This window comes from Lynx rufus, unplaced genomic scaffold (genome assembly GCF_022079265.1).
Source record: "Lynx rufus isolate CCGP_SWC_20201006 ecotype Redwood Valley unplaced genomic scaffold, mLynRuf1.p SCAF_9, whole genome shotgun sequence".
NCBI lineage: Eukaryota > Metazoa > Chordata > Mammalia > Carnivora > Felidae > Lynx > Lynx rufus.
In genome coordinates this window covers 105,561,133-105,587,806 of record NW_025814897.1, presented here as the reverse complement: position 1 = coordinate 105,587,806, position 26,674 = coordinate 105,561,133, and the positions used below count along the sequence as shown (strand labels likewise).

The 26,674-nt window shown below is 56.7% G+C and overlaps 1 protein-coding gene across 1 annotated transcript; it reads left to right on the top strand.

Moving 5' to 3' along the window:
* The first annotated feature begins 1,117 nt into the window (after positions 1-1,117).
* Positions 1,118-26,674, top strand: VWCE (von Willebrand factor C and EGF domains). The gene is made up of 20 exons (XM_047070011.1): positions 1,118-1,227; positions 3,694-3,788; positions 3,912-4,001; positions 4,304-4,432; positions 6,941-7,057; positions 9,278-9,394; positions 10,291-10,419; positions 11,360-11,772; positions 11,855-11,948; positions 13,183-13,265; positions 14,913-15,000; positions 16,713-16,798; positions 18,036-18,153; positions 18,631-18,716; positions 20,070-20,166; positions 21,550-21,632; positions 22,716-22,806; positions 22,888-22,970; positions 23,272-23,362; positions 26,079-26,674. Exons 1-20 carry the CDS (start codon positions 1,118-1,120, stop codon positions 26,672-26,674), a joined length of 2,796 nt encoding a protein of 931 aa, XP_046925967.1.

Here is a 26,674-nt window from a genome sequence, read left to right as displayed (position 1 = left end):
TCCTATTGGGCTGTGTTGACAAAAGGATGGTGTCTGGAAGGAGACAAGAGTCCAGACCGTTGGTGGCACGCCATGTTCGTCTGTGGTCGCGGGTGTTATTATGGGTCTCAGTGACAGCCTAAGGTGGCCCGTAGGAGGGCAGCTGTAGAGGCAGAACCAAAGGAGCTGGGATTCTTTACACTTCCTAACCAATGTAGTTCATCAAAACTGAATTGGGCTGCCTTTTGACAGGGAGTTCCTTATCCCTGGAAGTGTTTGAGCAAAAGCTTGCCTCACTGGAACTGGGCCGCTAGGGAAGATTCCTGCACAGGGCAGAGGGCACACGACCTGGTCATCCTTCCAGCTTCCTCCCAGCTGGACGGTCCCGATTTTCATCCACCCCCCTGCCTACCAGTCTCCGATTGTTGGCCTGGGGCAGCTGCAGAAATGGGCAAAGAGCAGCCTGTGGGTTCAAGACCCGCTAGTGCCCCCTGGCCGGGGCGCAGGTGGATCCACTGACCCCGCGCACCCACGGTTCGCGTGCTGATCTGCTGGCAGGCTGCGAGCCGGCCTAGAACTGCCCAGCAGCGCGGTGACCCAGCGTCCCACCTTCTCGTGACAACACAGGCAACTCCCGCTCCACGGAGACCGGCAATGCCCCGGCGCACAGCCTCCCGCGCCAGCCTTGCTCCGGGAGTCTCTTTCCTCCCAGGGCCTCAGTCTGACGCCCACAGCCCTTCTCAGGAAGCTGACTCCCAAACCCGGGCAGGGGGTGTGGGCCGAGGCCGAAACCCCGCCCCCAGGGGTCCCTGATCTTTGCCCCCGCCCCGGGCTCCGCGCCTCCCCTAGAGGCCACCGGCCGGCCGGCGGCGCTGCCTTTTGTGCGTTTCGCTCCGAGGTGCCAGAGACCCCCCACCCCCACCCCCCCACTCCCGCCGCAGCCGTCCGCCGCGTCCCCTCGCGGCCCCCGGCCCCTCCTCTCGGAGTCCCCAGCCCCCCTGCTCGGCTCTGCGTGCCAGCTCGGGGCTCGCTGGTTCGCTCCCCGCGGCGCCAGGAGGAGGGGCGAGGGCCGGCAGCCCCCTCCCCCGCGCGCGGCGCCGGAGCCCAGCCGAGCCGGGGGGACCCGCCGCCGCCGGTCATGTGGGCCGGACTGCTCCTCCGGGCCGCCTGCGTCGCGCTCCTGCTGCCGGGGGCCCCGGCCCGCGGCTACACCGGGAGGAAGCCGCCCGGGCATTTCGCGGCCGAGAGGTAAGCGCCTCGAGCCCCTCCCCTGCCCCGCCGCAGGGGCGCTCCCGGCGTGGGGCAGAAGGGCGCCCCGGAGCCGCCGGCAGCCGCGCCTCGGGGCTCCCCTCCCGGGCGCTGTCCGTGCGCGGGCGCAGCCCGGGGAAGGGGGGGGGGGGTCCGGACAAAGAGACAGCAGCCTGTGCTCCGGGCGGGAACCCGTTCTGCGCCCCTGGAGGGGCTGTCCTGACAAGAACCTGGGGGGATGGAGATCCAGGCGCTGAGTGAGCCCCTCTGAGTCTGCCCTGGCGCGCGGACCCCTGGCGAGGGCAGCCCGGGACGTGCCACCTGGTCTCCGGAGCGGCTGGTCGTCGCTGGCGAACGGGCCTCCCGGCCGCGCCGGGGCCGGGGGCTTCCTCTGCGTCCAGGCTGCACGCACGCCCCTGGACCTTGGAACCGCCGGGCTCTCCCTGGGTCACGTTTCGGTTTCCGCCTGTGCGCGCGCGCGGGCGGGGGTGGGGTGTTTGCCCCTTTGCTCTTTCCCGGTTGATGCCACCCTCCCCTCGAGTCCCCTCCCGGCGGAGGCCGGGCCGCCGCGTGTGCGTGATGCTCCGAGCGAGGGAACACGGTGTCAGCGGGCGGCCTGGCCCGCGGCCACCGCCTCGGGGGGCGCGCAGGGGGGCGGCCCCGCCAGGCTCGCAGCTCGCACGTGTGCTCCGCAGCCACCGCCAGTTCCTGCCCAGAAGGGCCGGGCCCCCGCGGCGTTTCACAGCCTTCCAGCCACCTGTCTCCCCGTCACCGCCAGCCCTAGGAGGCTCCTTGGGGCGCTCGGCCGCCGCCCACCTGAGGGCGCGGCTCCACCAGCCTCGCGAGCATCCTTCCGTCCGCCGCTCTGGTGGCACCCCAGCCCCTTTCAGAGCCCCGTCTGAGGAGCCGGAGCCGCTGGCTCCTCTTTCCCAGGCTGCCGACAAAATCGCTCTAGCAAGGGGTAGCGGGTGGGACATCACTGCCAGCACCTCCCACCCCCAGCCCCCCAGCCCCGCGCTTCTTTGCTCCTTCTGTGATAACTTCAGAGAGGGGAGAGTCTTTGAGGCTCCAGGGACCGTCTGCTGCAGATGTTTCTGGACCGCCGTGTGCCGAAAGTTCCCCTTTCCGGAGCACTTGTCGCTTTTGACAGATACTCTCAGGCGTGGAGTGAGTCTGCCTTTCCCATGTGGCCAGTGCCTGCTGCGGCACCTGGCACGTGGCGCGTGTTCTGGGTGCTCCGTAGACTGCCTGAGTGGCAGCATATTCCCAGCAGCCTCCGTAGGGCAGGGCTTTCTTGTCCCTCTCCTGCGGTGCCGGGATTCCCAGTTCTAAGCAGGCTGGGCTTCATCTCGGCGCCTAGCCACCGCAGGACCAGTTCCCCTCACCACCTCCATCCCCCTCCCGGACTGTGCACCTGCTGTTCCCTCTGCCTGGAGCACCCCCACCCCCCTCCGCTCTCACAGCCTGCCCCTACTGTACTTTTTCCTGCCTCAGCCTAGATTCTGTCCTTCCACGAAGCCTCCCCTGACCCTCCTTGGGACTCCAAAGCCTGTCCCATTGTGGCACTTGTCACACTATTTCGTTTCCGCCTGGTTGTTTGTCTGCCCAGAGCCCCTTGAAGGTGGGGAAAGTGACTTGTTCCTGGCTGTACTGCTATGCCTCGCCCAGGGTCAGGCACACACTCCCCTTTGCTGTTTTGGGCAGCTTGCTGGCACCCCCCCCCCCCCACCCTCACCACATTGATGTCACCTGGGGAATGACCTCTCTCTGGCTTCTCTGGGGCTGGCCTCCTCCTTTGTCTCTTCTGCTGGCTTCCTTTCTCAACCTTTCCCTCAACTGCCATTTATTGAGCACATACTATGTGCCGGGCGGGCATCGCTTTTGACACTGAGGTGAACAAAAAAGATGAAGCCCTGGTCCTCAGAGAATGAGAGGGGAGACAGACAATGACCGAATCACCAAATTGACAAGTAACCGAATGCCCCAGAAAGTACGTGTTATGAAGAAGAATAAAGCAAGATAAGAGTGGGCAAGAAGGATCTCTCTGAGAAGGTACATGAGCCGAGAGACCTGGGTAAAGGCAGGAGAGAGTTGGGTGCGTTTCTGAGGAAGAACCTTCCTGACGGAGAGAGCTGCAGGTGCAAAGGTCCTGCGGCAGCCATGCCTGGGGCTCTTCAGCCATTGCCATCTTTCCCCGTCAGTGCTGAGGCCCCTCTCTCCCGGCCACTCTGCCTCTGTTCATGTGGCAGGTATCTGTAGGAGGCTGATGTCTGTTCTCTCACCCCTTTTTCTTTGTCCTGCCTCCGGGAGAGACTGTCTGGGTCGTTTTTCTTTGGGGACTTCCCACCGCCGCTCTGGCAGGTTTCGAGAACTATTTGTTGACTGGCCGGGAGACTTTCACGGCCTGGTAGACCAGTCCCTTGCCCGGTGTGGAAATGTGGAAAAGCATTCTCTCCTCTCTTCCAGACGCCGGCTGGGCCCCCACGTCTGCCTCTCGGGCTTCGGGAGTGGCTGCTGCCCTGGCTGGGCACCATCCATGGGCAGTGGGCACTGCACCCTTCGTAAGTGCCTGTCCCTGTGCCCCAAACATCCTCCACAGCAGGGCGCTCACTCCCTGGGCTGGCCTAAATAGGGCAGATTGGGGGCCCCAGCCCCCACTACCTCACCTGCATTTCTCCTCTCAGCCCTCTGCTCCTTTGGCTGCGGGAGGGGTATCTGCATTGCTCCCAACGTCTGCTCCTGCCAGGACGGAGAGCAAGGGGCCACCTGCCCAGGTAACGGGGTGGCGTGGGGGGGGGGTGGGGCATGGCTGAGACTATGTGCCAGGCACGGGGTTTGGTCTTAGGGTATCATCTTCCGACAACCACCTAGGTGGGCGTTCTCATCCCCGTTTTATAGATGAGGAAACTGAGGCACGGAAGTTAGTGGCTCGCCCAGGGTTTCATGGCTAGTAAGTGGCAGTGCTGGATTTACGATCGGGCCTTTCTGCCTCCCCAGCCCCTTCCCAGCAGAATTGAGGTGGGGACGGCCGGGAGTGGGGCATGGTGTGTGCTTACCCGTGTGCTGCCTGTTTCAGAAGCCCACGGACCCTGTGGAGAGTATGGCTGTGACCTTACCTGTAACCATGGCGGCTGTCAGGAGGTGGCCCGGGTGTGCCCCGTGGGCTTCACCATGACAGAGACGGCTGTCGGCATCAGGTGTACGGGTGAGAGACCTGGGAGCTGGCGGGGACGGGGCGGGAAGGGATTCTGTCTCTGCTGTCCTTCCAGAACAGTCTGCAGAGAGATGCAGGACAAGGCTGAGCCGGGGAGAGCTCTGGTTTGAGAGTGGGCAGGGAGGTGCTGGCCCTCCAGATGCCCAAATATCCATCTGACAGATATTTGGGCAGCTCGGGGCCAGGAACTTGAGCGAGGGGCTGCGGTGACGAGTCGTGGGTTGGCCCCCGCTTCGCAATCAGAGGAGGGGAGACAAGTAAGGGTAACCGCAGCCCCGTGCGATGGGACCCCAAGTGGTGAAGTGCCTGGAGGCGGACCCACAGGGGGACAGATAACCAGGACTGGAGTCAGGGTTGACCACGGAAGGCTCCCTTGGGAACGTGATGTTTGAGTCACTGAGGGAAGCAAACCTCAATAATTACTGTGTAAAAGTGTGATTCGTTGGTGATTTCAAAAAGTTCTTTTTTTTTTAATGAAAAAAAATTTTTGTTAATGTTTATTCATTTTTGAGAGACAGAAACAAGAGAGTAAGTGGGAAAGGGGCAGAGAGAGAGAGAGGGAGATACAGAGTCCGAAGCAGGCTCCAGGCTCCGAGCTGCCAACACAGAGTCCGAGGCGGGGCTCGAACTCATGAACCACCAGATCCTGACCTGAGCCAAAGTCCTAAGCTTACCCGACTGAGCCCCCCACGCGCCCCTATGATTTTAAAAAAGTTCTTACAGACCAAGTCTGTTACCTTCCTCAGAGGCAGCCTCTGGGACCAGTTTCTTGCATATCTTTCCAGAGAGTTGAAAGAAAGCCTTTTTTTGAATTTGGACTTTGTAAAACTAAGGTCTCTTCCCCAAATATAAAAGTGAAAAACAACTTACTTTGGAACATTTGGAAAGTAAAAGGAGGGTAGGAGATGAAAACAAACATGTCCCCGATGTCCCGGGATATTTGTTCCTAAAATGAACTTGTTTTTTCTTCCCTTTTCCCTGGATGTGTGTGTGTGTGTGTGTGTGTGTGTGTGTGTGCGCGCGCGCGTGATGCATATCTGTGTGTTTTATAAATTGGCATCAGTCATGCCTTATCCATAGTTTTTGCTCCTTATTTTGCTCACTTTATATGGTGAGTGGGGAACAGTCCTTACAACATAATTTTTACCGGCCACGCCTGTGGCTGCTGTCACTGCTGTCCCTCATTTAGGTCGCCGCCAGTGTTTCGCTGTCAGTAATGCTGCAGGAAGGAGGCTTCTCATCGGCCTCTCTCAGTATTCCCAGAAGGAGAACCATTGGGCCAAGGGTCTCACTAAGGAGTTTTGGTGCTCGGGGCCCATTGCAACATCCTCTTCAGGCAGGCTGAAGCAATTCATCCTCCCCTGCATGTTTTTCATGGGGAGTACTTCCTGCCTACACTTCTTGTTGCCCAGGGGACTGGGTCAAGGAAAAGCCAGAGAAGAGTGTCAGAGCTAGCACCGAGCAGGGCAGCACTGGCCGCCACCACGAGGGATCCCGGTGGGATGGGGCTAGTCAAGGTGGGCTTCCTAGAGGCGGCGGTTGTGGTCCCGAGGGGCCCGCTGTGGGGAGAGCAAGTAGAGAGAATGCAGGTGCCCTGCAGGCACGGGGCCAGGGGGTGGGAGACTCGGATGCAGACTGCAGTGGGCGGTTGCCGATGCTGTGGGTCCTTGAGAGCCACCATGGACCACAGTTCTTAGATGAGGAAGGGATGCCATGAAGCGGGGGTGGGGAGTTCTGTCCCCTGGTGCCTCTCACCCTGCAGGCGTGAACTCCCCCCCCCCCCCGCCCCGCCCAGAGGATACTTGGACCCAGTCACCCCACTCTGGGCAGAAGCCTCAGAGCCTCATCGGCACTCCGCAGCTGAGCCTTAACCCACTGCTCCAGCCCTGTCTCCCGCTGCCCCTGTCTCTGTGCCTGGCCCCTCCTCCTGCTGCCTCCTGGTCCTCTGCCCAGTGCTCCTCCAGCGGCCGCTGGGGCCGGGCGTCACCTGGGGGGGCACGTATCACCCGGCCGTGCGCTGGCCTCACAGGCATGTGTCGTGGCTCTTAAATGTTATCAGTCCGTAACCAGCCGGAGAGTCTGCGCCGTGTCTTGGTCACATTTGTGTCCTCAATGGCCCCCCCCTCCAGATCGGCTGCGTACAGGTGGTGCTCAATAAACACTTAGTGGACTTTAGTCAGCCTCCCCGTTCAGTCTCCTCTGCCCTGCTAAGGTCGCCCTGCGGTGGGGCCATTGAAAATCGTTCTGTCTCAGCCATGCTCTCTGTCGTCTGGTCTGCATGGGTCACAGAGCAGGAGCCTGGCCTCTCGGCCTCTGCTTCCTGGAGGTTCCCTCATGGCCGATGACCTTCCTGGGGCCTGGTCTCTCTGTGTCGGGTGGGGGTTCCACCCGGCTGAAGGCGGGCTTCTTGCGCGGACAGGGTCCCTGTGGGGTAGAGTTTTTCCCTGCACGCAGCCACGTTCAGAGTGGTCCGTGCAAAGATGTTTTCTCTCTTCCCAGACATTGACGAATGCTTAAGCTCCTCCTGCGAGGGCCAGTGCGTGAACACAGAAGGCGGATTTGTGTGTGAGTGTGGGCCCGGCATGCAGCTGTCTGCCGACCGCCACAGCTGCCGAGGTGAGTGGCCCAGGGACAGGTGACCACCACTGCTGGGCTCTGAGTTGAAGGCGCAGCCCTACCCAGCCCAACATGTGCACTTTGTCCGTGCATTACTGCGTCTTACCTTCCCCATGGTCCCCTGAGGGAGATACTGTATCACCCCCATTTTGCTGATGGGAAAACTGAGGCTCACCCAAGGCCGTTCTGTCAGTAAACACTGGAGTCAGCTTGAATCCTGGCATGTCGACTCTAGGGCCCTTGCTCTGACCCGGCACAACAGGGTGGAGGGAGGGGGCTGGAGAGGCCTAGGGGCTGGGCGGAGGAGGCCACCGAGGTGAGGGAGGGCCTCGTGGGACGTGGGACATGGGACACCGTGCCTGCTGCAGTCATTCACCCCCTGCATTCATTAGCTCCACCTGCCCCCAGTCTGGTGGGGAGAGGCAGAACGAGGTTGGGGTGAGGGGTCAGTGCTGGGGGAGCCCTGGGGAGAGGAAGGAGTCTTTGCTCCTGAGTGGGTAGGATGAGGGAGATCTTCGAACATAGTCACCCTTTCCTTTAAGATGAGTTACAGAAGGAAGCATTCTCTTAAACGAGGCAGATGAGGGGAAAGCTGCCCCACGAACCTGCGCTATTATTTTCTATTGTTTGAAGTGGTCATAAATGGGAAAATAAGTTTTAAAAGTTGCTAGTTCCAGACCTTCTCTGCCCCTCCTTCTCTCTACTCTGCCTGGGGAATAACCCTGGTGTCTTAGCCCTCTCCGGTTGCTGTAACAAAATCCCACCGCGTGGGCCGCTTTAACAACAGAAATTTGTTCTCACGGGTCTGGAGGCCGGGAAGTCCGAGGTCAGGGTGCCAGCCCATTCACTTTCGGGTGAAGGCCCTTCCTGGCTTGTAGCCAGTCACTTCTTGCTGGTTCTTACAAGTAGAGATAGCAAGCTCTAAGGGCACGATCCCGTCACGAGGGTCCCCCCCGCCCCCCAGCCACCTCAAGACTTCATCTAAACCTAATTAAGGACAAGAGACGAGCAGCAGACAGTTGCAGAACTGGATTCTGGCACCGTGCTCACACTTTGCGTGCCTTTTGGCGTTTGATTCCCATTTCAAACTGATCCTGTGAGGTTGATACTGTTTACTTCCGTTTTCCTGATAGGACCACTGAGAAATTGAAGAAATTAAGTAACTTGCCCAAGATCATGTTAGGGCTGGGATTTGAACCCAGTTGTTCCTCTCCCTGCTTTTTCTCCTCTCAGCAACCTGTCGCGAAGGTGTCTCCACATCCGGGCAGACAAACCTGCCTTGTTCCTTTTTTTTTTTTTAATGTTTTTATTTATTTTTGAAGGAGAGACAGAACATGAGCGGGGGAGGAGCAGAGAGAGAGGGAGACATAGAATCTGAAGCAGGCTCCAGGCTCTGAGCTGTCAGCACAGAGCCCGACGCGGGGCTCGAACCCACGAACCGTGAGATCATGACCTGAGCTGAAGTCGGACGCTCAACCGGCTGAGCCACCCAGGCGCCCCACTGCCTTGTTCTTTTTAACTGCTTCCTGCTGCTCTGCAGCACAAACACCCCCTAGTTTACCAGCTCTTCTTTTATTGATGAACATGTGGATTATTTCCAGCTTTTCATGATTTCAAACGATGGTCTGGGGAAGCTTTGACAGAGGAGGTGCCATAGAAGCTGAGTTTGAGGTATGAGTAGGAGTTTGCCCCCAGTCAAGATACACAGGCATGCCGGGCAGACAAAAGAACGTGGGCCAAGAGCGAGGCCCCCAAGAACATGGTGCATTTAGACGATGGCAGAACAAAGGTGAGGGGCAGGGAAGGAGGTAGGAAAGGCCGCCCGGGGGGCCGAGAGCTATGGTGCAGCATTGGCACCACAGTGGTGCCTGTGGGAGCAGAGAGTGGCCTGATCGGAGGTGCCCTTTGCACAGAACAGCCTGGAAGCCAGGTAGCAGATGGCTTAGGAGGGGCACAGGGGAGCTGCGTGAGGCCATTACTCTTCTCCAGACTAGACGCAAAGTCAGCCCAGGCTATGGTAGGGCAGTGAGGATGGAGAGAAGAGGGCTGGTCCAGGGAGAATGTCACTGATAGGCTGAATGTGGGTGGTGAGAAAGAGAGGGTTTAAGATGGTCCTTCACGGCCCTGAGGATGGAAACAGGAGAGGAAGACGGGGGAGCGCACCATTCCGATACTCCGTGGGGGGGAAATGACCTTCAGGCTTGCCCTGGTCCCTTCCAGACACTGACGAATGCCTCGGGACCCCCTGTCAGCAGAGGTGTAGAAACAGCATCGGCAGCTACAGGTGTTCCTGTAGACCGGGTTTCCATCTCCATGGCAACCGGCACTCCTGTGTAGGTAAGGTGGGGCGACCCTGTTGTCTTCATGGTTAGGCTGCCAGCCACTGGTCACCTGGACAGGGCGAGCCCAGGGACGGGGACGGGCCAGCAGTCTGGACCTCCTGGCTGCCTGGAGCCCGTAAGCACTTGAGCGTCTGCTCAGAGCCTGCCTTTTCCTGGGGTTGGCGTGGCTCCTCACGGAAGACCCTGTCTTGGACTTTTCCTGGCCACGTGCAACTTTCATCCTGTTCTGTTCCTCTTCCACCCCTCTCCCAGATACACCCCAAGGATTCCTCTCTGCTCACCCATTTTCTTGGCTGCCTTTGCTCCCCTTGGTAAATAAAGCATGTTAGTCTTGGTTCCTCTGGTTTAGAAGGAGACCCCTGTTTTCTCAGCCCATTAGCAGATATTTCCAGAAAGGGATTGGCATGTTTGGCTCAAGCTTGGCTCATGGGTTGAAGGTGGGGTCCCGTGGGCCTGAAAACAGACCTTGTTCTGGCGGAGTTTGGTATTTGTCCTGAAGCCTACCTTGAAGCAGTGCCGTGATTTTCGAGACTCTTTTCAGAAGGGGCTGCACCATCTCAAACCTGGCCCGTGGGGTGGTGGAAGGTTTGGAGATGACATTCCCAGCAGGGCTCGTCCCCACCAGCCAGCGTGTAACCACTGCTGCGTGGTGCGGGGGGATGAGTCACCGGTGCATCCATTAAACGCCAACTGGATGTATGAACCTTCCAAAGGGACTAGCAGTAGATTGTGGCCCCACTCCTAGACATCTGAGTCACCTCCCACACTCTGAGGTAGGGATGGACCCAATCAGAACATGGCTGGGAGAGTCTCCCAGTCTCTTCTGGGCTCAGGGATGGAGGAAGAAGTAGCCTCAACAAGGCGGCTGTTGGCAGCGAGGCTCTCCTGCAGATGTAAACGAGTGTCGGAGGCCTCTGGAGAGGCGAGTCTGTCACCATTCCTGCCATAACACCGTGGGCAGCTTCCTGTGCACATGCCGACCTGGTTTCAGGCTCCGAGCTGACCGCGTGTCCTGTGAAGGTGAGCGACCGTTCATACCTGCCCTCCTAGGCCCCAGCTCCGTCCCAACCTTGGGCCGGGTTTTACCAGGCCCCGCCCCCGTCCCACCCAGCCCCCCTCCCTCCAGCCCGCAGGCTCCGCCCCCTCCCACCCAGGCCACGCCCTCCAGCCCCAACATTAGGCCCGTCCCCCCAGGCCCCGGTCCCGTCCCAACCAGGCCCCGCCCTCCAGCTCCATCCTTAGGCCTGTTTCCCCAGGCCACGCCCCCCGTCCCACCCAAGCCACGCCCCTGCCCTGGCCCTGCCCTCCCAGCGCTGGGCCTTTTTCCTTTTCTACCCATTCTTTTTCAATTCATTTTGTTATTTCCAACTCTTCACTTTCTTTCTCACTTCTTCCTTCTACTTCTTTACCCATTCGTCCTCCCTTGTCATTTTACTGTTTCCCTAACCCTTTTGTTTTCCCCCAAATGGTAAAAGGTCGGGGTGGGGGGGGGAGCGGGGAGAGGAGCATGTGACAGGAGTCGCAGTAACCTGGGCTCCCAGGGACACTTTGGACGATGTGGCGTCAGTTCGCTCTGCCATACTTTGACAGTGTGCCTATAAACATGCGTTTCCGATCATCTAAATGCCGAAGATGCTCTTTCTAGCCCATGGCAAGCTTTCCCCAGACTGTTCCTTCATCCCGAGCCTCAGCATCCCCTCTTGGGAAGCCACGTCTGGGCGGGGCAGCAGGGGACCCACTCCCAACTTGTCACTTGGGCCTGCTCCTGTAGTGCTTTCCCCTCAGCCTTGTGTGATGGTCACTGTAGCCCCCTTGGTCTAGGGTGAACTGGGGGTATTAGACTCTTATGCTGATGAATAAAAACTGGTCCATGGACATTCAGTAACTGGCGGTGGGCTGCAGTCTCGCCTCCTGCCACTGCTGCTGCCTCCCTCAAGAGACCCCCGTGCTTCCGTTTCAGCTTTCCCCAAAGCCGTGCTGGCCCCCTCTGCCATCCTGCAGCCCCTGCAGCACCCGCCCAAAATGCTACTGCTGCTCCCGGAGGCGGGCCGGCCTGCCCTCTCCCCTGGACACAGCCCTCCTTCCGGAGCCCCGGGGCCCCCAGCTGGCGTCAGGACCACCAGCCTGCTGTCTCCCACCCCTGCACCACACACTTGGCCACCAGCCACCCTGGTGGCCACTCCTGTGCCTAGTGCCTCCCTCCTGGGAACCCTGGGACCTCCCTCGCAACTACAGGAGGTGACTCCTTACTTGCCCAGGGGCCCAGAGGCCACGTGGTTGGCACCAGGGTCCTCTGCCTGTTGGCACCTGGGAGCCACGTATGAGTCCGGAAGCCGCTGGACAGAGGCTGGGTGTTCCCAGTGCCGGTGCCAGGTAGGTGGGAGGGATCCTGGGGGCTGCCCTGGTCCAGTGTCCGGGGCCTCGTGATGGCTGGAAGTCCTGCTTCTGCTTTCAGAACGGGGAGGTGAGCTGTGAAAAGGTGATGTGTGAAGCTGCTTGTTCCCACCCGATTCCCTCCGAAGACGGAGGCTGCTGCCCATCGTGCACAGGTGGGAGCTGGTCTGGGGGAGGCTAAGAGTCCCCCTCATGATCCTGCTTCTCTTCTTCCCCAGCCCTTCTGCAGCTGAAAGGCTGTTCTCTAACTTTGGGGTACGTTAGAATCACCTGAATCATTAGAATCTGGGGGCCTCACCCCCAGAGCTTCTGATTTATTAGGCATGGGGTAGGGCCTGTGGATTTGCGTTTCCAGCAAGTTCCCAGGTGATGCTGAAGTTGCTGGTCCAAGGACCACACTTTGAGACCCACTGGTCCATGCTGTGGTATCCCTCAAGGGGAACTTTCCATCTTTTGGGGATCCTTTTTGAGCCTCATTCATTCATTCATTCAGGGAGTTCCTCCATATCTCCCTTCTCCAGATGTCCCCTTCGCTGTCCCAACTCCCCTCCCACAGCCAGAGGAGGGATCCTTCATCAATCCTGTCCTCTTTCCAATTCCCTCCCATGATCTGTTTACAGTTTTTCATCGGCTTCCCGTTCCTGCAAGGATAACGACCCTGAATCTTAACGAGTCCTTCAAACAGAGCTTGGCAAAACTCACTCTGCACACGAATCCCTGGGATCTCGTTACAATGCAGCTTCTCCTTCAGTAGACCTGGGAGGGTGGGGGGTGGGGGGGCAGAACTGCTGCATTCTCTGAAGCTCCGGTGATAAGATGCTGAGGCCACTGCGAGTGGAACAGCAGTGAAGACATCTTCCTAAGGGTTAGAATGAGCATAGACTTAGTGGTGTCTTCAGGATGTTCGTGGCCTCTTACCACGTTCCTGCTCTATACTGAGCCCTGATTGCGAATGGCTGTGGATCTGTCCAAGTCCCTGCCCACGGTGGTATTCCCATTTTACGATAAAGACAACTGAGTCCAGAGAGGCTAAGTGACGTGTCCAAGGTCACCCAGGTTCCTGAATGGACAGGCCAAGTTTTGAACCCAGGGCTGTCTGGCTGCCTTTCCTGCCTTATGGGGAAAATATGCCAGGTCCTGCATATAGTTCTAGGTTTACAGACACGAATGGAGCCCTCCTGGGCCATCTGATGTGGGTGTCTCTTGCTTACCCCTCGGGGGGGGGGTCCTAGGACTGCGCAGTTCTGGGTGCCTGGATCTGCCACTCCCAGGACATCCTGGCTAGTGAGAGAATGTTCCAGGTACATTATGCCTGGAAAAGTAATGAGATCTCAAGCTTCCACCACTTTGAAGAGGTCTGATGCCTCCACTCTTGTTTGTCTTTCAAAGGCTGTTTTCACAGTGGCGTCATCCGAGCCGAAGGGGACGTGTTTTCACCTGCCAACGAGAACTGCACCGTCTGCGTCTGCATGGTGAGCCTCACAAGAGCCCTGAAGCCTCGCGGGTGTTTTCCTAACCTTTGGGGGTTTTAGAGGAAGAGGGAAAGATCGGGTGTTAAAAGTGAGCTTGTCAAATGGAAGGAGAGTTCCCAGGTTGTGGATTTTGGTTGGAATCTGTCGAATTTAAAGGCGTGGGGGTCTGTGGAGTCAGGGAGGCTTCTGCTGAGCAGGAAAGAGCCAACAGGCAAACAGGGTCCATCTGTCTAGGAAGGGGAGGGGATGAAACTCCCTCGGAAACTTCCCACCAGGGAGGCTGTTTTTCTCTCCAGGCAAAATATTTGCCAGCACAATAAAGGTATCCACATCTGGGAGGGAGGAGGCTTATTACCAGACGCCGCTTGTTAAGAGTATTATTTCACTTTAGGCTAATTCACTTCTGTAAGAATGGTTATGAAGCACCTACTGTGTTCCTACTGTGACGCCAGGTGCCGTCACACAGATTTGATTATGAGCACGCAGTGTGCACCAGGCACGGGGCTCGGGGCCTTTCATCTGTTGCCTCACCCGAGGCTCCTGGCAGCTCGTCTGGGTCGGCTTTACCGTCCCTGTTCCACAGATGAAAAGACCGAGGCCGGGAGGTGGCAAGAGGTCTGTCTGTATCCAAGGCCCGGGCTCTGATCGCCAACCCTCACTACCAGCCTCTGACCATCACTGGCCTGGCGGTGACCGCAGAGGCTGCAGTGTGAGATGGGGGGTGAGGCAGGTAGACAGCCACCTCCACGCTTTCCTGGGCTCTTCCTGTGTGCCACACACACGCAGTGGCCAAGCGCTTTCGTGGATCATGTCATTGTGTGCATCCTCAGCGATCCCCGACGGAGGCACCTCTTCCACCCCATCTCACGGATAGGGAGACTGAGGCTAAGTGAGGTGATGGACATTGTCCAGAGTCGCACGACTCGTTCGTGGAGGAGCAAAGCGGTATTTTTTATTTTTTTATTTTTTTGAGGCGGGGGATTTTTATTTTTTACTTTTTGCCTTAACTTCAAATTTAAAATTAAGTTTTAACAGGCACCCCGGTGGCTCAGTCCGTTAAGCGTCTGACTCTTGGTTCAGGTCATGATCTCACGGTTCGTGGGTTCGAGCCCCACGTCGGGCTCTGTGCTGACAGTGCAGAGCCTGCTTGGGATTCTCTCTCGCCCTCCCTCTCGCTCTCATCCTCCCCTGCTCACACACACACACACACACACACACTCTCTCTCTCTCTCTCTCTCTCTCAAATAAATGTTAAAAATATTTTTTAATAAAAAAGTAAGTTTTAAATTTAATTCTTTGAATAGCCAATAGAGTCACATGGTTCAAAACTCAGATGTACAGGAAGGTGTCTTTGATGGAGGAACCTCTGTTTGCCTCTTCCCGGCATCCTTCCAGAAGCTTCTATGTGCCGTGGGAGGATGTTCTCACCACACCGTAGCAAATGCCAGGAACTAAGTCCCTGTACACTGTCCTTGTTGTCACCATGGTGGCATTCAAAAGGTTTGGGATGGCTTCCTTTTGGAGGCTTTGGTCTTGGACAGGAAGCTTGAGGGGTGGTGTGAGATAGGGAATGAGCTTGAGGGGCCTTGGGGCCTGGTTCCCCTCCTCCCCTCTGCCCCCACCCACCACCATCTCTCCCCTCCTCAGGCCGGAAATGTGTCCTGCATGTCCCCTGAGTGTCCTCCCGGCCCCTGTCAGACCCCCCTGAAGTCAGATTGTTGTACTTGTATTCCAGGTAAGTGAGTCTTTGGGGTTCCGGGTGGGGGACTTGGCTTTTGTGTGTGTTTTTGGGAGCAGGGTGAACAGAGCAGGGGAAGGATATGGAGTTTTGCTTCAGAAACTCCAATCAAGTGAAGCATTTCAAAGTGCCAGCTTAACTGAGCGCCTACTATGTGCATAGTGCTTTAGATGCTAGATTGGGCTCACAGCCCAGTCTGCCCCTGCTCTAGGAGGCGCCTTCAGCACGGCCAGGAAGGGGTGTGAGTCCATCCTTGGCATGGCTCTGTCTTGAGACTGGAAGGGCGTCTCCCCTTCCCCACTAATGAGTTGGTCCTTTGTTGAAAATGTGGTTCTCTTTTCCTGGGATGACCTCATCATCATCACAAATGTTCCCCGACGGCTCTGTGCTGCTGCCTGCCAGCCCTTGATCTCATTGAATCCATGTGGCACAGCCTTGAGGGAGTACGATTCAGAGGCCCATTTCATAGATGATGAAACTGAGGCTCACGGAAGTCATTGCTGCCCAGAGACATAATGACCAGTTAATATCAGAACAGAACTGGAAATCAAGGCTGCCTGATTTCAAAGCTGGTGTTCTTTAAAAAAATTCTTTTTTTTTTTATTTTTAAATTTGTTTAACGTTTTAAAAAATATTTATTTGAGAGAGAGAGAGAAAGACTGAGTGCGAGTGGGGGAGGGGCAGAGAGAGAGAGAGAGAGAGAGAGACAGAATCCCAAGCAGGCTCCAGGCTCTGTGCTGACAGCACAGAGCCAGACGTGGGGCTCACACCCACGAACCGTGAAATCATGACCTGAGCCGAAGTCGGATGCCTAACCAACTGAGCCACCCACCCGCCCCTAAAAAATTATTTTCTTAACTTTTAAGTGTTATTTTTAGCTAAGACATTTCTGAATAGGTAATATACTGCCTATGAAGTAGGAGCTTTTATCAGTTCTTATCAACCCCATTCTACAGATGAAAAGATTGTGGCTTAGGCAAATTAAGTATGTCCCCTTGAATCCCTCCCTAGTGGGTTGCGTAGCTGGGATTTGAACCGAAGGCGGTCTGACTAAGCCAGGGGGACCTGGGCCAATTTTTAGGCTGTTTTTAAAAAGAAAACTTTTTTTAACGTTTATTTATTATTGAGAGACAGAGAGAGACAGAGCATGAGCATGGGAGGGGCAGAGAGAGAAGGAGACACAGAATTCAAAGCAGGCTCCAGGCTCTGAGCTGTCAGCACAGAGCCCGATGCGGGGCTTGAACTCACAAACCACGAGATCATGACCTGAGTCAAAGTCAGAGGGGAGGCTCAACCGACTGAACCACCCAGGCGCCCCTAGGCTGTTTTTATCTGTAGGGGGGCAGTCTTCAGAGGAGAGGCTCTCACTGACTCCTCCCTACCTCCAGGGGATGTCATTTGTCCCAGACCTTGTCTTGGGTGTCTGGGCCAGTCTCTTTTCATTTCTTCTTTTTTTTTTTTTCTTACTCTTTAGTTATTCCGGGATTCCCTCCCTTTTTGGTTAAGGACCTTAGTTTGCACATGACTCACTCTCCATCAGTTTTTAAGCAACAGCTTATTTTTTTTGTCAAGGGTTTGGTGGGGAGCGGTTGGCTCCCTGAGTGTGGGGTATGCTGGAGGGCATGGTGGGAGTGTTAGCTTCCCGAGGGCCCCTCCCCTCCCCACTGTTCCCCTTTCTCTTTAGCTGCCTCTCCCTTTCTCCTCTGCAGTGAGATGCTATTTCCACGGCCGGTGGTACGCGGACGGGGCTGTGTTCAGTGTGGGAGGTGATGAGTGTACCACCTGTGTCTGCCAGGTAGGTGGGTGTGGGGGAGGGGAGCAGGGCGCAGGACTTTCCCAGCATGCCTCGACCAGGAGACTAGGAGCTGCCACACGGCAGAAGGGAAACTGAGGCAGCAGGGGCATTAAGAGGACCCGCGTTCACCAAGGCCTGCCCACAGTCTCCTTGGAGTTCACCCTTCAGCAGAGCTATTTATAGAGCACCTACTGTGTACCCAGAGCAATGCCAAATGCTGGGGACACAGCTAAGCACAAGACAGCCCCAGTCCCCTCTTTCAGGGAGCCCACAGCCTAGGTGGGCTGTGGGCTGGTGACCGGGGCTCCTCACCGGAAGGGAAGGCTTCTTGGAGGAGGGATGTTAAGTTGACACCTGAGGGGTGAGGGAGAGGAGCTGAGGCAGGTGTGCCCGGCAGAAGCGAGAATGCACAGCCCGTTCTAAGGCCTGAACGTGTCCCTGCTGCCTGGGGCACAGAGTGCAAGAGACTAGGCCAGAGAGGAAGCTGTGCGTAGGGAGGGTCCTTGAGTTGGGGTCTGAGAAGCAGGGCCTGGGGCAGGATTCTCGTGTAAGTCATCTTCGGAATGGCAGCCAAGGGCAGAGGAAGGAGCCAGGTGCAGACGGGGTCTCAGGCTGACTCCACAGGGAGCTCTGGAGGGAGTTGCACGGCAGAGACGGGTGTGCGCAGAGATCAGGGAGCTCGCATCAGTTAGTTGTATGCACTCCCTCTGCTCTCCGGGAAGTGGGGGTGAAGGAACCATCCAGGCACCTGAAGGACTCGGCGGCTGTCAACCAAAGGCAGTCCTTAGAGGAAGGGGTCGCGGGGAGGAGGGGGCCTCATAGCCTCTCCCACAGACTCAGGAAGGGCTTTTCTGGCCAGGCTGAGGGCTCTGGACTTGGCAGAGCTGATGACCGGTTTTAATTGGTGGAGCCGTGCGATCATATTGGTGCACGAGAACGTTCTGTGGCTGCAGAGTGAGGGTGCACTGGGGTGAGAGCAGAAGGCTGTTGCACAAGTGAAGGGAAGGGGCTTCACTGGGGCTATGGCCTGGGCAGGCGGAGGCCCCCAGCCCAACAGCTGGGACGTCCCAGAATGTGCTCCTGGCCTCCCCCCAGCCACCCCCACCCCCATCCCTGGAGATTCTTTGTCACTTTTAGGAGAATGACAGCAGCAGCCTGGCAGCCTCCTCTTCAGCTTTCAGATGGCCCAGGGCTGGGGAGCTGCCCTCACTGGCCCGTGTGCCTGGTTCTCTTCCAGAACGGGGAGGTGGAATGTTCCTTCACACCATGTCCGGAACTGGATTGTCCCCGAGAGGAGTGGTGGCTGGGCCCTGGACAGTGCTGCTTCACCTGCCGGGAGCCCACACCCATGACAGGTGAGGGCCCCCAGCCCTGCACCCCAGGGTGATGCCCTCCAGCCCAGGGCGATGCCCTCCAGGAGGGAGGCTGAGCTTTGCGTGCAAAGACTTAGGGTGTGTGTTTCTGTAAGCGTGTATGTCTCTATGAGTGTGTGTGTGTGTGTGTGTGTGTGTATGTGTTTGCAGTATTTGTGCGAGTGTGCCCGTGTGTGTGTGAATGTGTGTGTTTATGGGTTTGTAGGTTAACTGTATGTCTGTGCGAGGTGCCTGTGTGAACCGGGCACACGTTTGGAGGGAAGAGTCACTAACTGAGGGAGCCCACAGACAGCTGCGGGCAGCCCCTGGGTCCAGCAGGTGGCGGGACAGCTCACCCAGCAGGTGAGCGAGCAGAGGCGGCTGTCCTTGGTGGGGTGTTGCTGTAGGTCCGGCGGGCGCTCAGCACCTCCTTGGCGCTCGCGCCCACCCGAGCTTTCTCCCTCACTGTCCCCCGGCCAGGCTGCTCTCTCGACGACAACGGGGTTGAGTTTCCTATCGGACAGATCTGGTCTCCCGGTGACCCCTGTGAGTTATGCATCTGCCAGGTGAATGACAGCGTGCATGCCTTCAGCTGCTTCCCTCGGCGGTCCCTGCCTCGCCCCGAGCAAGCCCTTCTGCCCTGCGCGGGCCCTCCGGGCCGGGCACCCCCTGCTCCAGAAGCCGGGCCGCCTCAGCCCGCCCCTCGTCTCCCTCCCATGCTGGCAGGTTCCACGTTTACAGGAGGGGCTGGGACCCAGTTTCTTCTGTCCTCGGTAGCTCTTTTGGAACAGCGGAGCTTGGCAGCCTGCCTAAATGGGGTGCCACACGCTGCTTGCGAGGACTCGGGTCCCAAGAGCAGGTTTCCCCGGGCACAGGTAACTGAAGGGGCGTAACAGCCCGCGGCTCAGTAGTGTAGGCCTTTCCTGCGAAGCTGCAGTGTTTCCTTCGGGAACGTGAATCTGTGACCTCAGTTCATCAGAAATGGATAAGGAGGGGGTGCTCGAGCTTTAGAGTCCGGTTGACCCCGATATGCCAACATAGCCACTTACCAAGAAACGCTATTGTTTCGGCTCGTTGAGTACGCACGTCGGCTTTTGTTTCGAGTTCTTGATTCATGCCTCGGAGCTTAGAGCTTTATCTCTCAAAATGAGGTCCCTGCACCGGCGGTGTCCTCGGCATCACCTGGAGCCTGTTGGACACGCACACTCTCCAGGCTGCTCAGACCTCCGGGCTCAGAATCTGCATTTTAATCCCCGGTGACCCGTGTGCACACTGGCGTGCGAGAGGCACAGCCCCCAAGTACCTTGGATGCGCCATTTGTTAAAAAGCCTTAGACCCTTGCAGAACTTGGGAACGTTTCCTTGGGATTACAGTCGGGAGGAGGGTACCTCCGCTGCCTTTCCCCTTTGTGACTGACCCAGGGCACTCGTAGTCTAAGAAAGCTTTGTCAACGTTCAGATTCTCGGAGGGAAGAAAAGAAACAATATGTGGTGCTTTTGTCTTCTGAAATAGACATTTCCGGTGGAATAGTTTTCTATAAAAATAGGATTTTATTGTACTCTATAGGTTTGGGGTGAGCCAGGGTTCCAGGGAAAAGCTGAGAGAATTTGGATGGGGTGGTGGTGAGCTTTGGCTGTTGCCAGAGAAGGACAGGAAGCCGAGGAGACCAAAACCCCGCTCTGACCTTCCTTCTCCTTAGATAGGGAAGCCTTCCCGGAAGGCTCACACCCCCTTTCCCAAGGAGCCGGTCCTCTGTGTGGGGGTACCTGCCACGTCCTAGCTGCATCATGGCGCCCTCCAGGCAAGCCTTGGCCAGTCTGAGGCATTGCCCTCTCTGGTGGGAGGGAGGGTGGGGTCGGGCAAGGAGGCCGGGCCCGGTGTGTCAGGTGGGGTCTGGGTGAAGTTCTTCCTTCCTTCAGGCAGATGGCTCAGTGAGCTGCAAGAGGACAGACTGCGTGGACTCCTGCCCTCACCCAATTCGGATCCCTGGACAGTGCTGTCCGGACTGTTCAGCAGGTAATTTCCTGCTTGTGGGGCTACACGGCGCCCCTTCCCCCCCACATCTGGGCTCACCCTGCCCCAGGTTCCTCCAGACAGGACCACACAGGCTTTATCTCCGGTCATCCTCACAACAGCCCCATGGGAGAAACCCATTTTACAGATGAGGAAAGTGAGGGGGGTGGTTCGTAAAGCAGTTTGCCCAAGGCAGGCCCGGTGTGGGTGCTAGAAGCAGAGAGAAAGATATGCTGAGTTTGTAGCCTAGGTGGGGTGACAAAGGTTCACACCTGTGAAACAGGGAACAGTGAGAGAATATAAAAATGATACTTTTTGGGGGTGCCTGGGTGGCTCAGTCACTTGAGTGTCCGACTCTTGATTTCAAGTCGTGATCTTACAGTTTGTGGGATTGAGCCCCTCATCAGGCTCTGCGCTAACAGTGTGGAGACTGCTTGGGATTCTCTCTCTGTCTCTCTCTCTCTCTCTCTCTCTGCCTGTTTGCATGAGTGTTCTCTCTCTCTCTCTCTCTCTCAAAATAAGTAAACTTAAAAAAATGATACTTTTTTCCATTTTTTAAAATTTTATTTTTACATAATGTCTACACCCAACGTGGGACATGAACTCATAACCCCAAGTTCAACAGTCACACGCTGTTGCAACTGAGCCAGCCAGGCTCCCCGATACTTATTTTTTTATATTCATTTTCACCTGTTCTATTATTTCAAAAGTACTGAAGAACATACAGAGAGAAAAAATAAAAACAATTTAAAAGGCCCCTTATCACTTTTAGCCTCATGGTTTTGTTTTTTTCATCTCTTTTCAAGACATAAGTATCTTTATCTATATATAACGTGTCTATAACATGTATCTATAAGTAACAAATAATATATATAACATATATACATGATAAAAGAGTTTCCTGTTGTCCTGTCACCTCCTTTTATACTTACTCGAATGTGATAAATGGCATCGAGGTGGCAGCCCTCAGATCTGGCCTCTGCGGGCTTGGGGAAGTGGAGGGAGGCGGTGTGGGGGAATGTTCTGGAAGGTGGGGGGTCGACGGGGGAGCAGAGAGGATGGCTGTGGTGCCGGGCTCTCAGGTTGTGTCTCCCAGTCCCCCTGGCTTGATCTTGCCCGGTGAGGGGCAGGGGAGGAAACGCTTCCCTCCCTGGAAGAAAAGCCACTCTGACCCCTCTGCTAAATCCAGCGCCAAAAAAAAAAAAAAAAAAAAAAGTCCGCGCCCAGTCCAGACCTGTGTTTTGTCTCTTCTCCAAACCCCGCGCTGACTGCCTGGGGCTGGCCTGACCTTTGCTCCCCAGAAAACTCTTGGACCTTCATCCTTGGCAGGCACCTGGTCACCAGCCACCTTCCTGGCTGGCGCTCACCCCGCGCTTTCTCTGGCAGGCTGCACCTACACAGGCAGAATCTTCTACAACAACCAGACCTTCCCATCCGTGCTGGACCCGTGTCTGAGCTGCATCTGCCTGGTAAGGACCACCCAGACCTGACCCCCGTCTGTGGAAACACCACAGACACTGACCCCTGCTCATGAACCTTGGAGGCAAAATCCAGAACCTTCCAAGAGAAAAGTCATCCTGGGTCACGGTGAAAGTTGGCCCCCTCCAGCCCTACCGAGGGTGAATCTTTACTCGGGGCCAGAGAAGTATTTTTTAAGCCTGCCCAGCGAAAGCCCTCCGCTTCTGGGTGATCAGGGGGAGTCCTGGGGGCTCCCGGTAGTAAACACGTGCGTGCTCGCTGAGGGTGCAGGTGAAGGCCTCAAGCCCGGGACTCTGAGCTGGAATCTGTGATATACTCCCATCATCGACTTCTTGCTGTGTGCCGATCCAGCTCTCGGCCCTCTCTCTGCATGAGCTCAGTTAATCTTCGGGGGAATCCTCTGAGGTAGGTGCCAGGGTCATGTCCATCTGCTAGGTGAGGAAAGTGAGGCACGGAGAGACGAAGTCCTTCCCTCAAGATTCTCACGCTGGTCCACTCAAGTGCCAAGAATCGAATCCTAGCATTCTGAGTCTGCGCTCCAGGAGGTGAACCTTTGCCCCTAAGCCAGGCTGCCTCTCGGTGTGAAAAAGCATGCGAGATAGTTAACATCATTTAGTGTTTGGAAAATGGGGGAAAAAGTCCTATTCCTTGTCACGCTGGAAACGTCCGAGGCCAGTCGAGTGAGCACGCCGAGTGGAAAGGGACAAGGTCTACAGAAACGGAGAAACTCAGGGTGAACGTCTCGGGCCTCTGAGTGGCCCTATTTGTTCACGTGCTTCCGGGAGCTTCAGGCTTCTGGGTCCTTCTGTCTCCTCAGTTTCTGGTGCTCACCTTTCCTGGGTATTTTGTGGATTTGATCGGCAGGGACCTGTTGAAAGATGAACGGCACGGTCAAGGCCAGGCCCTTGGCTCTGTGGGGCTTGCGTTCTGTCGAGAAGACAGACTGAGTGAATGAACCTCTCCCCCAACCGTGGTGGCTCCGATGGTCGCTCCGTGGTTATGCGGCTGTCCTTCCCGAGTGTGCCATCAGCTGCTCGGAGCAAAAGGCCTTGTGTGTTTTCTGTGTCCCGCAGCTGGGCTCGGTGGCCTGCTCCCCGGTGGACTGCCCCATCACCTGCACCTACCCTTTCCACCCCGACGGGGAATGCTGCCCGGTCTGCAGAGGTGAGTGGGACCAGCACCCCTATGTCCGAGGCTCCCAGCTGGACCTTGGCCCTCATGGCCCTGTCCCCTCTGCCCCCGCAGATTGCAACTACGAGGGAAGGAAGGTGGTGAACGGCCAGGTGTTCACCTTGGACGATGAGCCTTGTACCCAGTGCACGTGCCAGGTAAGCTGGGCCTGGGGACGCAGGGGCTGCCCGGCCAGGCACTGCGTCTGGCCTGTTGTCCCTTTGCAAAACTGTAAGTCCCCTCAGCCAACAGAAGCCCGCCTTCCTCCTGCCTTCCCAGCTTTAACTGCCGGCCAGCATGCCTCCAGATTTGATGGTATCCTCCCTCTTTGTGGTCTCCTTAAAGCGGCCCTGCTGTTCAGCCTCTGTCCCAGGAGCTTTCTGTGGGCGTAAGAGGCGCGTGGGGTGCTGTCCTGGGACGGGATGGGGCTTCCTCACGTGTGTCCCTGTGCTTCCCCAGCTGGGAGAGGTGAGCTGTGAGAAGGTGCCCTGCCAGCCGGCCTGCTCGGACCCCTCCGCGCCCCCTGGGGACTGCTGTCCCTCCTGTCCAGGTGAGCGGGCCTCTGGGCCCTGGGGCTTCTCCACTGTCTTCCTGCACTTTGCTCTTGCCAGAAACGGAGAACTTGTAAAGGGCTGGGTGTGAGACACCCAGGCTCAGCGAGGGAACGCGTCTGGCTCGAGGCCACACCGCCAGCACGCGGCGAGGACAAGCCTGGGCTCGCTCATCCTCATCCAGCGTCCCTTGTGCCACATCCGTGACACCTGTGTCCCTTTTCCTTCATTACCTCCTCCCTTAATGTCTTTTTCTCCTCTTTCTCCCTTTTCCAACAACAACAACAACAACAAAAAAAAAACACCCCACAATTTAGGAACTGAATCAACTTGGCAGGAGAGTAACCGCAGCATGTCCTGAATACTAGGTGTTACCATCTCCAATTTCCTGGTGAGGAAACAGAGGCACAGAGGGGTGGAGGGGCACCTTCAAGGTCACGTAACTGGCAGGAGAGCTGGGATTTGAGCCCAGAGTTGATGCCTTTTAGCTCCTGTGTTGTCCTGACTGCTAAACACGATTTTCATTTTTTGGCCACTCCATCATGAGGGTCCGCCCATGTGGCTCTTTCTGCAGAGGTACAGATAGGACCCAGACAAAGTGCTGTAACACATGGCTTTAAAGTACCGACGTGGCCCAGAGCTGGCCGTTGTAAAAAGCCCCCAGATACTCTGGTTTGCTCACCCTCTGACTTTTAAGCTGACGTTTGGACAGTTTCTCACTTCTTCTTTTTCTGTCTATCCATAATGGACCTGCTGTGAAAAATCTCGGGTCCGACAACTTTGTTCTTTTCACACTTAGTGAGTTGTGTCGGGGCCCTGTGGTTAGCAGGTGGAATCCTGGGCCATGGGGCACTGGTGGGGGGGCGGGACAGCAGCATGACAGCACGTCACCAGACAGGGCCCCTCGACCAAGCGGCAACTTGCCGTGGGGTAGCCGGCTCCCCACGCGTCCTCCAGCTTTACACCATGTGCCTTGAATTTAATTTTTCCAATTTAACACGCCCGTAAAGTACCTTACGTGTGGCTATTGTATGTTTTTTTTTTTTTAATGTTTATTTATTTTGAGAGAGAGAGAGAGAGCGCGCGCGCGCTACTGAGGGAGGGGCAGAGAGAGGGAGAGAATCCCAAGCAGGCTCCGCGCTTGGGGCGCACGGGGCTCGAACCCACAAACCTCAAGATCACCACTCAAGCTCTAGCTGCTGGCGTTGGGCTCAAGCCGGGGTCTGTCTGATTCCTTGCCCCGTGCTGTCTTGCCTTCACAAGGGGAAACAGAGGCCCAAGGAGGTAAGGTGCAGAGCCTGGCCGCTTCTCCCAGGAACACTCCACCTTTGGCTCCATTCGCCATGCACCTCTTCCTAACAATAGCTCCTTTTAGGGAGAAGCCACTTTTTGTTGAAATAGAATATGAATTGTTTCCTTTTGCTACTTAATAAACATAACAGTTTTCTTGAGATGTAATTCATGCGCCACTTAATTCGCACACTCAAAGCATATAGTTCCGTGCCTTCGGGTATATTCAGAGTTGTGTGTCCGTCTTTCAGATGATTTTTAAAATCATTCCAGGGGCACCTGGAATGAAGTCGGTTAAATGCCCGACTTTCGCTCAGGTCACGATCTCACGGCTCGTGAGTTCGAGCCCAGCGTGGGGCTCTGTGCTGACAGATCGGAGCCCAGAGCCTGCTTCGGATTCTGCGTCTCCCGCTCTCTCTGTCCCTCCCCTGCTTGCATTCTATCCCCCACCTCAAAAATAAATAAAAAAACATTACAAAAATTCTAAAAAGTAGGGGCGCCTGGGTGGCTCAGTCGGTTAAGCGTCCGACTTCGGCTCAGGTCATGATCTCAGTCTGTGAGTTCGAGCCCTGCGTCAGGCTCTGTGCTGACAGCTCAGAGCCTGGAACTGCTTCAGATTCTGTGTCTCCCTCTCTCTCTGCCCCTCCCCTGTTCATGCTCTGTCTCTCTCTGTCTCAAAAATAAATAAACGTTAAAAAAATTTTTTTTTTAAATTCTAAAAAGTAAAATGTAATCATTCCAGGTTTTATGGATTTGACAGCATCTGTCTCCTTCTGATCATACCTTTCTCCAATACTCTCCCTTCTTACGCGTCTTCACTCCTCGCTCTCTCGGCCTAAGCCTCTTCCTTTGCTTGTTCTCTGCCCGTGTGTCAAGCCCTTATGACGTGCCGGGCTCCAGGCTGAGACTCCAAAAAGTTTTTTTTTTTTTTCAATAGACTTAATTTTTTTAGAGCAGTTTTAGGTTCACGGAAAAATGAGCAGACGGTACAGCCTCCCCTGTCACGAACATCCTGTACCAGATGGTCCGTTTGCCACAATCCACGAACCTCCACGGACACATGGTTATCACCCAACGTCCGTCCGTCCTTAACATCCGGGTTTAGGCTGAGATTTCCCATGCACCGTTCATTCAGTCCTCAGAGCGACTCTGTACGTCGTGATGATGCCCATTTTACAGATGAGGACACCGAGGCCCAAGGGAGTTATGTGCCTTATACAACATCACAGAGCCAATGCCTGGCAGAGTGACTTTGGGGGACTGCCCCCCTCTATTCAAGGTTCCCTTTTGGTCTCTCCCTGGAGGCAGGGGCCAGCTGGTCCTTACCAGGTGTGAGAGGCCTCTGTCCCCAGGGCAACTCATCCCAGAGCCGCCTCGGCCATCCGGAGAACCAATGTGCATCTTGATTCCTCCTCTTCTCTCTAGATTCCCTGGAAAGAAGAGCCATGGAGTCTGGCAAGGCAGCTCGGAGCCCCCGTGGGGACACTGAGGCCCCGGTGAACTGTAGCTCGTGCCCGGGCCCCCCAGCAGCGTTGCCTGAGAGGCCAGTGCCCCATGTTCTCCAGCTCCTCCTCAGAACGAACGTGACCACCACGCAGACTCTACCCACGAGCCCCTCAGGAGACCAGGCCTCACCCTCACCCTATCCGGGATCCGGGGGCACATTCCCAGGGGAGCCGGGGGCCTCCCAGCCCTCCCCGGGGCCTTTGATCCTCCCAAGAGCCTCCACTCTACCTCTAGCCGCTCCCGGGGCTCCTGGGCCTCCTCCTGTAACCCCAGAGCCTGAATCCTCATCTGGAGCCCAGACAGCGACCAGACGGCCCTCTCCGCCTGCCATCGTCCTGACTGAACCGTCAGCCCGTTCCGCGACGGCCCCCAGCCCCTCAGAGACCCCCGCCACCCTCCTCCGGCCTCGCAGACTCTCTCCCGCCGCCTCCAGACTGTCTGCGGCCCTGGCAGTCATGGCCAGCCCCAGCCCCCGGCGCACGGGGACCTCAGAGGGGGAGGAATCCACCGGGTAA

Coding starts and splice junctions, on each gene's coding strand:
- VWCE (XM_047070011.1), top strand. CDS start 1,118: ATGTGGGCCGGACTGCTCCTCCGGGCCGCCTGCGTCGCGCTCCTGCTG. Junction 7,058..9,277: donor CGACCGCCACAGCTGCCGAG/GTGAGTGGCCCA, acceptor GGTCCCTTCCAG/ACACTGACGAATGCCTCGGG. Junction 18,154..18,630: donor GGAGCCCACACCCATGACAG/GTGAGGGCCCCC, acceptor TCCCCCGGCCAG/GCTGCTCTCTCGACGACAAC.